General features: G+C 43.9%; 1 protein-coding gene across 1 annotated transcript in view; it reads left to right on the top strand.

Annotated features, from left to right (window-relative positions):
* Positions 1-15,519, top strand: part of LOC306939672 (transcription factor 4-like) — a 43,237-nt gene extending 27,718 nt beyond the window's left edge. Inside the window, exons 8-12 of the mRNA XM_079524327.1 lie at positions 2,824-2,956; positions 7,799-7,952; positions 10,008-10,237; positions 12,519-12,681; positions 15,176-15,519. Of these exons, the coding sequence (XP_079380453.1) occupies positions 2,824-2,956; positions 7,799-7,952; positions 10,008-10,237; positions 12,519-12,681; positions 15,176-15,224 (729 nt within the window). The 3' untranslated portion in view covers positions 15,225-15,519. The remainder of the gene's footprint in view (positions 1-2,823; positions 2,957-7,798; positions 7,953-10,007; positions 10,238-12,518; positions 12,682-15,175) is intronic.
* Positions 15,520-15,762: the final 243 nt, after the last annotated feature.

Raw genomic sequence — 15,762 nt, 5'->3', positions numbered from 1 at the left:
AATCAGTAAATACCCTATACTCTTTTCCAAGTTTCTGTTTTCACAACTGAATGAGATGAGTAGGCCTACACAAATTAAATGTAGAAAAATGTAAAGTTTATTTCGACTTAAGATTTTACATCATATTTGATTTAGCTTTTGTTCTACACTAGAGGTACTAAAAAACTTTGATTTATATTGAATTTATTGATGAAGTTTTAGTTTTTTTTTCTTTTGCTGTTGAAAACCGATTATATAATAATCTGGATCATTTTGAGACCGTTCCGATAAAGATATGGCATTTTTATGGCCGATATGGCCGACTCAGATTATGCTACCGATTAAATTGTGCATCCCTATAGTTGGAAAGAGAGAGATATTGTAGGGAAAGAAGGGAAAGAAGCTAAAGTAGTGAGGGACGGGCCGATGGAGAGAAGCCAGAACAACATGAATGCATGTAGCATCACTCATGCACTGTGACCTGGAAATCGTCTCTGTCGGGTGGAAACCTTGTATGTCCAATGTAGTTATTATGTAGTCACAGAAAGACAACCACTTACAATTAGACTTTCAAGAAATAGAGGTAAAAAACGTTGTGAGCTCATATAGGTCGGCCATGGCCCATGTTTGATACTTTTGACACTGTATATGACAAAGGAGGGCGTTTATTAACCCATTTTAGGCGGGAACCCCTGTTGGTGTTTGAAGCATTATGTTATACTTTATAGCTATTGAAAAATAGCAGATCTACAAGAACTTGCAGGTCTGCTATTTTTGAAAAATCATGAAAATGTGCCTCAAATCTTTGAATATATATTATTACAGAGTGAACATTTTAACTCAAATCTTTGCTTCTGGGGAGGTTCCTGGAACAACATATTTTCAGATGGGGGGGGGGGGGGGGGGTGGTGCAGAGCCATATTACAGTACATGTAATGTTTGGGGTCCTTGACATGAAATATTGAGCACCACTGATACAGAAACATAAGGTTTTTCAGAAAACCGTCAGGCCTAAATGGGTTAATGGGGGAAAAAAACATAAAAAGATGAATGGAGACAGGCTGATTCTATATGTGCCACGGCAATGAAAGTATCTAGATATTAACCGGTGGGTCTGTAGTAATACTGTAGCCAGTCACTCAGCATAGGGCCTGCCATCCAACAGACTGCATGCTGCCAGCTCCCCTGAGTTAAGTCCCTGTAATGTCCATGTTACCCAAACGTCTCTGTGTGTGAATGGACCGTGATTGTGTGGTGAATTTGCATTGAGCGAGTGGGTGTGTTGATGACACGTCTATTGTGGAGGAGAGAAGAGCCTATAGCTCGCCGAGGGGTTTGGGGAGAGAGTGAGAGAGAGAGAGAGAGAGAGGGATTCGATCTCTGGAAAACGGTTCATTCATTCGGCGTTTCTTATTTGCAGTGGAAATGGGAATATTCACAGGTTCCATGTTCCATGATATATATATATTTTTGAATGAAACACAAATGGCTCGTTCGTACAATCATTACGACGGCATCAAGGCCCGCCAAAATACATTTTAGTCGACTAATTCAACTGTAGATTTAGTCGACTAAAACTCTAAAACATTCCAGGGGACTAGAATGTGACAAAAACTAAATGAAAACTATTCAAGAGACTATTACTAAAACAAAACAAATACAATGCCGTCAAAAGGTTTCCTGTAGGTGCCTACCGTTGTATCCGGCAGTACAGACACATGATATTTGTCCAGCTTGGAGGAGGCCTTGTTTTGAGGGAAATGAGGTCGTATCTTGTTGTTGTTGTTGTCGTAGGAAAGACATGTCGTCTGTGTGTTAATGTACGGACATTGTCCTGCTGTGTGCTACGTACGTGTGTGAAAGGACAACACAGGACAGCAGCCCGTTAATTTGGACGCACGCACGCACGCACACAGGCACACACGCTCATGCACTTGTATATGTATATATACACACTCTGTCAATTATCTTAATGCCCATATGTCTAATTGCAGTATGTCTAATTCCCATAGAGCCCTATACTGTCCGCTTGAGATTCACAATTTTGGCACGAGTTGGTCTCTTTTGTCTCTCGGCGTGTGTGTGTGTGTGTGTGTGTGTGTGTGTGTGTGTGTGTGTGTGTGTGTGTGTGTGTGTGTGTGTGTGTGTGTGTGTGTGTGTGTGTGTGTGTGTGTGTGTGTGTGTGTGTGTGTGTGTGTGTGTGTGTGTGTGTGTGTGTGTGTGTGCGTGCGTGCGTGCGTGCGTGCGCGTGTGTGTGTGCGTGCGCGTGTGTGGGTCCATGTAAAAGAACGATACAGAGATAAAGAGGGAGAGAGAGACAAAACAAAGATCAAGGGAGAAATACAGAGACACTGTGCCCTCTACAGGACACAGAAAGTATTACAACACTAGAAAGAAAGAAACAAAAGAAAGAAAGAAAGAAAGAAAGAAAGAAAGAAAGAAATAAATACTGCAATATGAGGCTGGGAAACTATATGAACCGTGCATCTTTTATTTAACCCCTTTTGGTGTTTTAAACATTGTTATAATTTAGCTATTGAAAAATAGCAGATCTACAAGCTCATAGCGCGCTACGAGCTTGTAGGTCTGCTCTTTTTGAAAAATCGTAAAAATGTGGCGCAAATCTTTGAATATATATTCTGTCAAAGTGAATGTTTTTAACTCAGGTCTAAATGGATGAAGGTGCAGATCATGATGGAAAATCACATTTGAAAAATTGACCAAAACCCAGTAGGTTTTCATAATCTCTCTCTCTCGCTCTCTCGCTCTCTCTCTCTCTCTCTCTCTCTCTCTGTCTCTCTCTCTCTCTCTCTCTCTCTGTCTCTGTGTCTCTCTCTCATGCAGGTGGGCTCGCACAGAGAAGACGGTGGTGGGGGTCTGCGTGCCAGTCATTCCATGCCAGGCCAGGTGGCGGGGCCTCAGCTTCCTGTCCAGTCAGCCACCTCCCCTGACCTCAGCCAGCCTGACCCCTACCGCGGTACGTTTCTGGCCCCGCCTCTTTCACTTCAGCTGAACCTCTAAACGCACGCACGCACGCGCATGCACACACGCACGGGCACGCGCACGCACACATGTGTGTGCGCGTGTTCATGTGTGTGTGTTCACATGCGCTAAAAGAGTAGCATTATGTCTGAGTGTAACACATTTAGACTCACTCTCTCACACAAACACAGGAATGCGCCTGCACGCGCGCACACACACACACACACACACACACACACACACACACACACACACGCAGACAGACACATACACTCTTGATGTCATCGTAATGGCTGATCTTACACTTGGTTGCATGCTGAAAATAGCCAACGTGTCGACGCGTTGTGAGCTTGCAGATCTGCTATTTCCAGAGCGCAACCAAACATGACATGTCTTTTAGTTCTACAGGGCCAAATTGGATCCCCTGTACCATGCTGGATTGAGATTCATAACTAACTCAACACATCACTGCACGTTGTATGCTGCAGTCGGTTGGTTCTCATCGACATCTCGCAGGCTGCAACATTGGCATATTTTCATTTATAAAGCCATTCTGGGTGATCTGCCATCTTACATTTCCTCCAAATTCGACTTGGTCCAAAACGGCCTCAACCTCGGGTCAAATGCTTGGCTACGGTGTGTGTAGTACCAGCATTCACATCCGAGGGGGGTAAAAAATGTCTGGCCTTCTTTAGCCCTTGACCGTGGAACGACCTGCAGTCCATGACTAAAATTGGCTTTGAAAGTTCCCTTGAGAAGGATCGTCTTAGATGTACAGTCCAACATTTGGATTTGTACTAGCCTATATGTTCATGCCTATATTTATTATTTCGGTTTAGATTTTGTATATTGTGTATTTTGCCCTGCTACTAAAAGATTAGGACTTTGGTGATTTGTTGTATTTATTTCATAGGTGCTTTGAGGTGTATTATGGATGTTTTATTTGCTGTTCCAAAATGTGGCATTTATGATGTGGTATTGAAGTGTCATTTTATTTCTGCCTCTTGGCCAGTTGCCACTTGTAAAAGTCTCAATGTGTAAAAAGAAAATGAAAAAAACGAAAAGAAAAAAAAACGGGATTTCTTCTCCACTAGTGCCTCCCTACATCTAGTTTTTTATTTGTTGACGGAATAGTTTAGTCTTAGTTTTAGTCATCATACTAGCTTAGCTTTCATTTTGTTTTTTAAATGTATTCAGTTTTCCTCTGTGAAAAAAGGTACTCGCCGAACATTTTTCATCATAGTTTTAGTCGACACTGATTTGCGGTTGACCTGCGCACCTGGTTGGTGACATCGGCCTTAATTCTTCTAAAAGTCAATCAATATTTAACGTGAGGCAGGTGATGACGCCTGCAGGCCTCCCACTGCAAAGTGCAAATGGAGCCGTATAGGGTCTATAATCCTTACACTGTGTACACTCTTCATAGTTCCATTAGCGGAGTATTTTTCACCGTGCCCAGACGGCAGCAGCTAGGCTGACCACACATCTGTAATAAAACCATCACATAGCTGGCAAGCTGCAGCGCTTAACGGCCGAGCGGTAATGGTTTAGAAGACAAGGGTAAATATATTTGCGTTATGAATATGTACGAGGGAATTGTATACGAGCGGCACGCCGGGGGAACCAATGATCCCTGAGCCTGTTTAAAGGCCTGAAAATCACTTCCCTGGCAGCCAGTTTGAGCTAGAACCATCCCACGCACGCACGCACACACGTACATACACACACACACACACACACACACACACACACACACACACACACACACACACACACACGCACACATGCACACATGCACACACAGATCCCACGCCAAGTGTGTAATGAGGTGTTGAGAACAGTAAAGAGGGAAAGGGAGAACACACACACACATACGCATTAGCACATGCCAGACACACACACACACACACACACACACACACACACACACACACACACACACACACACACACACACACACACACACACACACACACACACACACACACACACACACATGCATACAGTTACATAGAAAAACCATAACGTATCGCTCACAAACTCACACAGACAACCTCACACTTAAAATTACACTATGTGCACGTCTCAGAGACAGATGGACACACACACTCTCTCTCGCACGTGCACGCACGCACACACGCACGCCCACACACACACACACACACACACACACACACACACACACACACACACACACACACACACACACACACACACACACACACACACACACACACACACAGTAAGTGGTGTATGACTGCAGTAATTTGCAGGGCAGAGACTGTAAATAATGTGTAGCATTAAAGTGCTATTGGCAGAGACCACAGTTAAATACACATTAGTGGTTTTAGCTCTGAATGGGTCTTTCCTGCAGCCGTTCACTCTACTTCCTGCTCTGCTGTCTTCCTGTCTGTGACTGCCATGACTACTAGTAATAGTACAGTATTGCTGCTATTACTACTACTACTACTACTACTATTACTACAAGTAAGACGCGTAAACGCGGGAAGCGAACGAAGTGTTGTGGCAGTCTGACACACACATGTACACACACACACAGACCTCTGTATCGTTCCAATTTCAGTTTGTATTGTTTGCTCCCAATCTTTTGCCCTCTGGTGGTGGGCGGGTGGTGTTACAGCGTGACACACACACAGACACACAGACACACAGACAGACAGTTTTGGCCAGCTTCTACTACTACTACTACTACTACTACTACTACTACTACTACTACTACCGCTACTAGTATTAGCCTACTACTACCAGCAAGACGCCTGGGTTCACACATCCGCCTGGGTGACAGCAGACTGCTGGGCGAGCGCTGGCGCTTTGGCATGGGGGTAAGATCTTAATTTTCGGGCCTGTTAAGAACGAAATCTACATCTCGGTTGGATCCGAGATGTAGTGGAGTAGAAGCAAAAAGTATTGGAAATTGGAAATACTCCAGTCCAAAGTAAAAGTACCTCCAAATGATACTTATAAGTACAGTACTTGAGTAAATGTACTTTCCACCACTGTAGGCCTCTGGCCTCATGGCTCTGGAACCAATTTGTTCCCAAGACTATACTTACTTTACTCATTCAGATCCATTCAAATAGAATCTTATTCATTACAAATAATTTCCGGATTGCAGCTTTTCTTGTGATATAATAAAGTAGAAACCCCTTTGAGGATGAAGCCATTTCCAGAAAATGTACAAAAACAGCAGTTAATTAACTTCAGGTGGCAGGTTGTTGTTCTGCTACTAAATGATTAGTAACATTACAGTATTTAGTATTCATAATGGCATTTTGGAGCTCAAGCCTGCCAGCGCTTTGCGCGCCTGTGCGTGCGTGCGTGCGTGCATGCGTGCGTGCGTGCGTGCGTGCGTGCGTGCGTGCGTGCGTGCGTGCGTGCGTGCGTACGTGTGCGTCCGTCTGTGTGTGTTTGTGTATGTGTGTTTTGTTGGGCCTCAGTCAACCAATTCATGATCAGACACGTGCATTGACATTCATTAATGTATAATTACTGTAGCCCTTTAATAGTAATAGATCTCACACAGTCTCGTCACGACGTTGTGAGCTTGTAGATCACAACGTAATGACATTTACTGACATTTGACAATGTGTCCTTAGCGCTCCTCAATCTGTATCCTGACTGAGTTCTCTATCCTGATTGGATAAAATTGCTATCCCGACCTGAAAATGCATTTTCTGTTTAATAAAAAGCTGGAGAGACATGGAGACCCCTGTTACTGTCTGAGCAAACACTATAGCAGGGGTTTTGAACTAGTGGTCCTTGAGGGGGTTCCAGGTGGTCCCATGCAGCTAAATGATGGAGAGATGGTAACCAAACGGACCCCTATTACATCTGCATTTGAAGAGATACGCCCGGGACCCCCCGGGAAGAGAAGATTATTACGGCTCTAGCAGTGATTCTCAACCTGTTTAATTTCAAGGACCCCCAGTTTGACATGCATTAGTCTACGGACCCCCATGTAATGGCAATTCTATCTCTGGGACCCCAATTTATATTGTAAAACCAAGTTAATTCAACCCTAACGGGTCCATTTGTACACTCTCAGAGTTACAGACCCATAAGGGTCCATTTGGTTCCTTACTATCATTTAGCTGCGGACCCCCTGGAACCACCTCAAGGACCCCTAGGGGTCCCCAGACCCCACTTTGGAAACCACTGGCCTCCAGGGTCAGGCACCTCCTCCTCACATGTCATGTCCTCCTGCTCCTCAGCGCTGTCAGGAGGTCTCCAGCGTCAGGCACCTCCTCACATGTCATGTCGTCCTCCTCCTCAGCGCTGTCAGGGGGCCTATACAGGGTCAGGCACCTCCTCCTCACATGTCATGTCCTCCTCCTCCTCCTCCTCAGTGCTGTCAGGGGGCCTATACAGGGTCAGGCAACTACTCCTCACATGTCATGTCCTCCTCCTCCTCAGCGCTGTCAGGGGGCCTATACAGGGTCAGGCAACTACTCCTCACATGTCATGTCCTCCTCCTCCTCAGCGCTGTCAGGGGGCCTATACAGGGTCAGGCACCTCCTCCTCACATGTCATGTCGTCCTCCTCCTCAGTGCTGTCAGGAGGTCTCCAGGGTCAGGCACCTCCTCCTCACATGTCATGTCCTCCTCCTCCTCCTCAGTGCTGTCAGGGGGCCTATACAGGGTCAGGCACCTCCTCCTCACATGTCATGTCCTCCTCCTCCTTCTCAGTGCTGTCAGGGGGCCTATACAGGGTCAGGCACCTCCTCCTCACATGTCATGTCCTCCTCCTCAGTGCTGTCAGGGGGCCTATACAGGGTCAGGCACCTCCTCCTCACATGTCATGTCCTCCTCCTCCTCAGCGCTGTCAGGGGGCCTCCACGGTCAGAGCACCTCCTCGGTGAGCTCGGACATCAAGTCGGAGGACGAGGGCGACGAGAACCTCCTGCAGGACGCCAAGGCCATGGAGCCCAAGAAGGAGAAGCCGGACGTGAAGGACCTCAAAGCTCTCGACAGGTCGGTCAAAGATTCCACGTATAGCCTCGGTAGCTGTAACCAGGCTTTTGTTTTTGTTCACATTCGGCTCAAAAATGAACGCCTGGAATCCAACTTCCTTGTATTTCGCTGTGCAGAGGCGCGCCGCTCTAAATTTGGTGACGTCAGTTTTCTCCGCAGTTTTCTACCGGGGAGGGGAGGGGCGAGGGGGCGGGTGCTCAGATCGATGAACCAATACGATCCACTGTTTTCGACCGGCAGCCGCCCCTCTAGATCAGAAGTCATGGGCCAGGCTAAGATCTAGGTGTCCCCCAGGTGCTCGCTTCAACCAAAAACACCTGCTTTCTGTTTGTCTCTTTTGGGCAAAACTCGCAAGGTGGATCTAGAATCTGTACCAGGATGTGACATTTGAGATATCTTTTCTCTGGTGAGTGATGGATTGACAGGATTTACTGTAGGATAAACCTAAATATATCTGTCTGATCTGTTTGACAAATTAAACAAACAAACATAGGATCAAAGTTGATACCAGGATGTGTAAATTAATCAATTCCATGTCTGGAGAGAAAGGAGACAAGGAACGACTTAGAGCCACGAGAGTTTTAGGGGGAAAACCAGCACTTTGGTGTTTATTGGAGTGACAATAAACAAGATGATGAAGCATTCACAACACAGACAGAAAGACCCAGGCAACTTTTGGGCACCCAAAGGGGAAGAATTCATACAAATAAAAACAATATTATATTAAAACTAATATGTCCACCAAGAATTATGTAATTTTTATTGACAAAAATCAAAAACAAAAGAGTGATTCTGTCTCCTCTCTGTGGGTTTGTGTCTGTGTTTAGCTGTTTCTGCAGCAGAGTAAAGCCCAACGTCAAATAAACAAGAAACACAGGGAATCGGGGTTGCACCTTTTAGCCCTGATTTACACTTAGTTGCACACGGGTGCCGTGCACCGAAAACAGCAGATCTACAGGCTCACGGTGCCTGTAGATCTGATCTTTTCAGAACAGCACCACACTCCCGACGTGCACTGTGCCAAATAAGTACGAATCAGGTTTTACTCACCTAGAGGAACAAGCCAGAGAACATTTGCAGAGATCTTTGCATGATGATGATGATGATGAACTTAAACGTGCGATGATGACGCCAATAGATAATGATGATGATGCCGAGCAAGATAACGATTTGATGTCGTTATCAGCGATGGCGGTGATGATGCTAGTGGGGAAGGTAACCATGACAACAGTGGATGATGGTAGAGATGACGGACGGCATGAGAAGGATAGCTATCGATATAATGGCAACGTGTAACGCAAAACAAAACAAGTTGTGTCACGCTGACTTTTTGCTGCGTTTTTCTGTCGGTTTTCCCGAAAAACACGTCCAGTGTGCAACCACCATAACCCTATACACCTGTTTGTCGTCGTTGGCGAGTGGAAACCTCGGAAACCGTTTAAGATAGCCGATCTACAAGCTCACAACGGAGCTTGCAGTTCTGCTATTTCCGCTACTTTCACGCGACGTGCCGTGAGGTAGGGCATTCGTTTATGAAAACAAAAAGAAAGTTGGAATTTGGAGATACAACTTAGAAGAAACCTTGTACCGACGACAGCAACGATATTACGGAAACAAAGTGTGTCAGTCTCCACGCAAATGAACGTTCAACCTCAACTCCCCTGGTCCTCCTCCTCTCCTCTCTCTGTCTGTTCCGTGTCCTCCTCTTCTTCCTCGCCACTCTCACACATCCTGCTCCTCATCCCATTCTCCTCCTCTTCCTCCTCCTCCTCACATCCGCTTCTCTCTTTCTCCCGTTCATCTTTCCCTCCTCCTCTTCCTCCTCCTCCTCACATCCGCTTCTCTCTTTCTCCCGTTCATCTTCCCCTCCTCCTCTTCCTCCTCCTCTTCCTCATGTTTATCCTCATCTTCTCGTCCTTTTCGTCCTCTTACTCCGCCAACCATTCTATCGCCTGCTCTCACTATACCACCACACCCTGCCTCCCTCCCTGCCTCCTTCCCTGCCTCCTTCCCTGCCTCCCTCCCACCTTGGCACATCCCCATTGGCCACCGCAGCAACAACGACGACGAGGACCTCTCCCCGGAGCAGAAGATGGAGCGCGAGAAGGAGCGGAGGATGGCGAACAACGCCCGCGAGCGCCTCCGCGTGCGCGACATCAACGAGGCCTTCAAGGAGCTGGGCAGGATGGTGCAACTCCACCTGAAGAGTGACAAACCTCAGACCAAGTTACTGATCCTCCACCAGGCTGTGGCTGTTATACTGAGCCTGGAGCAGCAAGTTAGAGGTTAGGATTATGATTATCATCTGAGATAGTCTCTAAACCTGCAGCTAGGTTGGGATTATAGTCTCTAAACCTGCAGCTATAGGATAGGATTATGAGATAGTTTAAAGCCAGCTAGGTTATAAGGACAAGCTAATCTGAGACTAGAACAGCGAGCTAGGCTCGATTTACACTTGATTGCACTGAATGCACTCTGGCGTCGCAAGGGCGAAAATGGCAGCTCTACAAACTGACAGCGCATCGCAGCGCGGCGTGTTGTCACCATGTAGATCTGCTATTTCCGCGCGGGTCACTGGTGCGCAATGAAGTATAAACCGGGCCCTATAGGTTAGGATTTCTATCAGAATTTACTGTTATAATCTAAACTCGTATAAACCCTGCTAGTCGGAATAAGCTACTGAACCTTCACTAGGCTGTGGCTGTTCATCTGAACCTAGAGCAGTGAGTTATAGCTTAGCATTATTAGCATTACTGTACTTTATACAGTTATAAATCCTGCTGGTTGTTGCTCTTATATTGAGCAAGTTATAGGTTAGATTTATAATACATTATTCTTGTAATGTATAACAAATATAAACCCAGGTATTCAGAACAAGTTACCGGTCCTTCACTAGACTGTGGCTGTTTATCTGAGCCTGGAGAAGAAACAAAGTGGTTAGGAGTATTTCTGTCATCATTATTATTATTATCTGATTTCAATGAAATCCAACAAAATATATCTATCTATGTATCTATCTATCTATCTCTATCTAAAGCCAGGTAGTCAGTATAGCAGCCACAGCCTGGTGGAGGATCAGTAACCTGTTCTGATGAGCTGGTTTTATACTTATCATCTCACACCATAAAATAACGATAGATTATTATAACGGAACAGTTGCTCTGGCTGAGCCGGAGCAACAAAGTTACAGGTTAGAAGTGCTATTGTAATCTACGGTCATGACTAGTATTTCTGTGTTACTCTCAGTATCATTTGGCAATATGCAATTTTGGCTCTGAAAGAATATATATTCAAAGATCTGTGCCGCATTTTTTCATTTTTTCAAAAATAGCAGACCTACAAGCTCGTAGCGCGCCACTCGGTGGCGCGCTATGAGCTTGTAGATCTGCTATTTTTCAATAGCTAAAGTATAACATAATGCTTAGTTAAAACACCAAAAGGGGTTCCCGCCCAGAATGGATTAACAATGCACAGATAAAGTATTAATATTCCTTTTAGTCATATTATATTTGTCAGGTGTGAGATCTCTGCCTATATCGGACAGGTCTGGTGAAGTCTAAATTCAACGTATGGGCTCAAACTGAGTGTTCTCCTTGCTGTTGTAGCTCATATGTTGAATTTAGATTTCCTCAGACTTCTCTGATTGTCTGGCTACGTGAGACTATATTAATATATGCACTAAAACTAATACAGCGGTGGTATTAATACTGCGATAATGAAGTTAAGCATGAAATAGTATATCAACAATGTATTTGTTGAGGGAGACAGATACAAGAATTGCAATGTGTATTTACCTCCAGTAGGTGGCAGTACCACCTGTTGCTCTCAATACTAGTCCCTAAATACATCAACATTATTAGAATAAAAAAAAATGCAAATACATAGTGTTCCATCAGTTAACGTATAGTTACTTTATATGAAAGTATGTCATTGTACTAGTTATGTTCATCATGTGAATCTATTACGATGAAAAAACTACACTTTGCTTGAGGTTTCTTACTTTCTTACTGTAGATACAATTTACTATACAATTCAATACAGAATTTTATATTTTTTATAAATGACCTGACATCTGAATCTCAGTGTTAATTTAACTCATAAGAGTGTACAAATGGAACCTAAACATAACAGGTCCATTTGGTCATTTTGTAACACTCTTCGCAGTGTTAATAAAAATAGCAATTTTTCAGGTAAACACACAAACCTAAGAAGTGATAAATAAAAACCCAGCTTGAAATGTGGGCCAAAAATCTATAAAATAAAAACCCAGCTTGAAATGTGGGCCAAAAATCTTTATTCTCTTTATTAAATTATTATTACAAAACATTATTTTCTTTTTAACGTGGGTGTGAAAATGTATGATTTTGTGTGTACTGTACACGACACGTGTATGTGTATGTGTGTGTGTGTGTGTGTGTGTGTGCGTGCGGCTGTGCGCGTGCGTACATGTCTGCGTGCGTGGGTGCGTGCATTCGTGTGTGTGTGTGCATGCTGGTGTGTGTGCGTACATCTGTGTGTGTGTGCGTGTGCACGTGTGCATGTGTGTGTGTGTGTGTGTCTTTCCAGAGCGCAACCTGAACCCCAAGGCAGCGTGCCTGAAGCGTCGCGAGGAGGAGAAGGTGACGGTGAGCGCGGACGGCACGCCCCTCTCGCTGGCCGCCGCCCACCATGCCGCCGCCGCCGCCATGGGAGGAGACGCCGCCGGACCCCCCAATCCCATGGGACAAATGTAAACACCTCCCCCCCACGTACCCCCAAATGGTCAGAAGATTTCACTTAAACACCCATCTGCTGTTGTACCTGGATTCGTAATATGACCCCATTAGAGGTTGGTTGGTTGGTTGGTTGATTACTTAATTGATGAATTAAGTAAGCTGGCCCCCTCAGCCCTCCAGAAAGAAAAATCTAATTTGAAAATCAATTAGTTAATTCAGTGGTTTTCAACCCTCTTCATAGAGGGCCCATTTGAGCCACCGACCACCAAATTATGACATTTAGCCTATCGGACCAAAGACGAAAGAATATTTTGTTGTCGTTGGATAAGATGTTGCTACCAGTAGGAGAGATATCAGGCAAACGTTGATCAAAATAACAATTCTTCTACATTCTCTAATTGAGTAGACTTCTTGTGAATTAAGTAATGCAGATGGTTAACAATAATTTAACTAAAATGAAACAAAATGGACCCGTAAGGGTCCATTTGGTTTCATTTTACAATCTCAAGAGTTAAAGATCTATAAGGGTCCATTTGGTTACCAACTCTCCATCATTTAACTGGGGGGGACCACTGGTTGAAAAGTACCACTGAGTTCATTGATTGAAGATTTCACAGATCTAAGGACTCTACCTAAAAACAATTGTCATTCGACGTTACAAATCCACTAAGTAGATGTCACCTTGCAGTCAGGTGTTACTGTATTTATGATGTTCCTTTGAACAAGGAACATGAGAAAAGAACATGGCTCCATCATGGAAAGTAATATTGGATTTACATACAGTGTGTTAGCAACAAACAACAACGTCAACAACAACAACAACAAAAAATTGAATCATTCAGGACATAATCACTCCATTTCACTCAATGGGTACATTCTAACAACAGATTGGAAATAAGTGTATTTTAAAGTGTGTTTCTTTCTTTCTTTCTTTCTTTCTTTCTTTCTTTCTTTCTTTCTTTCTTTCTTTCTTTCTTTCTTTCTTGTGTGTGTGTGTGTGTGTGTGTGTGTGTGTGTGTGTGTGTGTGTGTGTGTGTGTGTGTGTGTGTGTGTGTGTGTGTGTGTGTGTGTGTGTGTGTGTGTGTGTGTGTGTGTGTGAGTGAGTGAGTGAGTGAGTGAGTGAGTGAGTGAGTGAGAGAGAACCAAATGGACCCTTACGGTACATTTGGTTCCTTTTGTATGATATGATAAATGATATGATATAGTACTTCATTTTATTGTCGGTTCACACTGGAATTTGTCTTGCGACCCAGCAGCCAAGTATGCAGAACACATATACACACACACATTTGACATAGCACAAAGAACTAAACAATATTACATACATAAAGACATGAAGACAAGAGCAATGTCCACCGCCTAGATTACCCCATGGCTACTACAACTCCTGATTAAGCCTCAAAGTCGTCTGGTGGACAAAGAAAGGACCTCTTTAGTCTGACCTTATTGTATGCTGGTACACCATATCTCCTTCCTGAAGGCAGCAACCTATATTCTCCATACAACACATGGTTAGTGTTAGAGGTGATATTCCTTGCTAACCTTAGGTTTAGTTTCTGAAGTGGTTGTCCAACAACCTTTGAACAAATGTTCAGTTGTTGCAGCAGTTGTGACTTTATAGCCTAGTAGCCAAAAGGTGAACCCGGACATGTTGAGTACACCAACGTCTTATGTTAGAAATGTTTAGTATGGGTCCCCAGCATGTAGAAACTGCCGGATGCTAACTTGCATAAATAAATATGCCAATTGTCATAATTGGCATAATATGTGACCATACCATTAACAACCTATAGAAGGCAAAATATTCAAAATTTCATTATGCTTTATCTAGCATGTGATGTGTCAAACTAGGGGGTTTTCATGATGCTGAATCCATTCCAAGCATTAGTTTTGCAAAACTTGAAAACCCCCTAGTTTGACATGTCACATGCTACATAAAGCATGATGACATTTTGAATATGTTGCCTTATATAGGTTGTAATTGGTATGGTCACATATTATGCCAATTATGAAAATTGCTCAACATATGCAAGTTAGCATCCGGCAGTTTCTACATGCTGGGGACCCATACTAAACATTTATAACATAAAACCTTGGTGTACTCACTACTCAACATGTCCGGGTTCACAATGGGACTCTATGGGCTGGCTACTAGACTGGGCTGCAGACAAACATCCATACCAGGTGGTATGTAGCCTAATGTATGGATTGTGTGAATTGATAATCAGTAACCAAATGGACCCTTAACCCATTTAGACTTGTTGCATTTCAATCCGGATGCTACCTCTAAAAATAATAATAATAATAATAATAATTTAGGTTAGATTTTAGAAGGTCTTTTTTAGAATCGACCTCAGGTCTAAATGGGTTAAATGTCTGAAACCCTGAGAGGGGTTTCTTGGCCGAATACATACACCAAATTGGAGGTCCATTTGAGAACCATTGCAGTAGATAATCCATTCAATCGTATCTCTCTCTCTCTCTGTCTCTCTATCTCTCTCTCTCCAGGTCCAAGCTGCCAGAGTTCATCAAGATGATGAGCGACCACTTCCTCTGATGGCGTTTCCGTGACAACCCGACAACAACCAGTCAGACACCCTTGTTGACACTTGACAAGCCGACCAATCATGAACACCGCAGACCCTTCTGCCTTACCAATCAGATCAGCGTATTAATTTGCATTATATTCATCTATTCTTCATCGTCTATGGAAATCAAACATCAGACTCAGAATTGCTTACAGTTTTCTATCTCCATTTTTTCCGTCTGCAGTTGAAGTTGGAATCTATGCTTTTTCGCGGGCAGATTCGACAACGTGTTCGCTACCATTCACCCCATCGAACGCAGCGTTTATTTTTATTTTTTTGAGTGGTGTAAACCACTCCTACAACTGGCTTTTGTGTGCATAAAAAAATGACCATGGTTGCTATGTTCAAAATAATTTCTGACGTAATTAAATCACACCCGGGTGAACTGGATGACCGTAGCAACCGTGGTCATTTTCTCTGCGCAAAAAAAGCCAGTTGTGAAATCACATCCGGGTGTGATTTCATTACGTCAGACATTACGTCAGACCACAGCTGATCATGCTATAT

The sequence above is a fragment of the Electrona antarctica genome, assembly GCF_951216825.1.
Source record: "Electrona antarctica genome assembly, chromosome: 16".
NCBI lineage: Eukaryota > Metazoa > Chordata > Actinopteri > Myctophiformes > Myctophidae > Electrona > Electrona antarctica.
The sequence above is the reverse complement of the archived record's forward strand: the minus strand, read 5'-3'. Positions and strand labels throughout refer to the sequence as shown.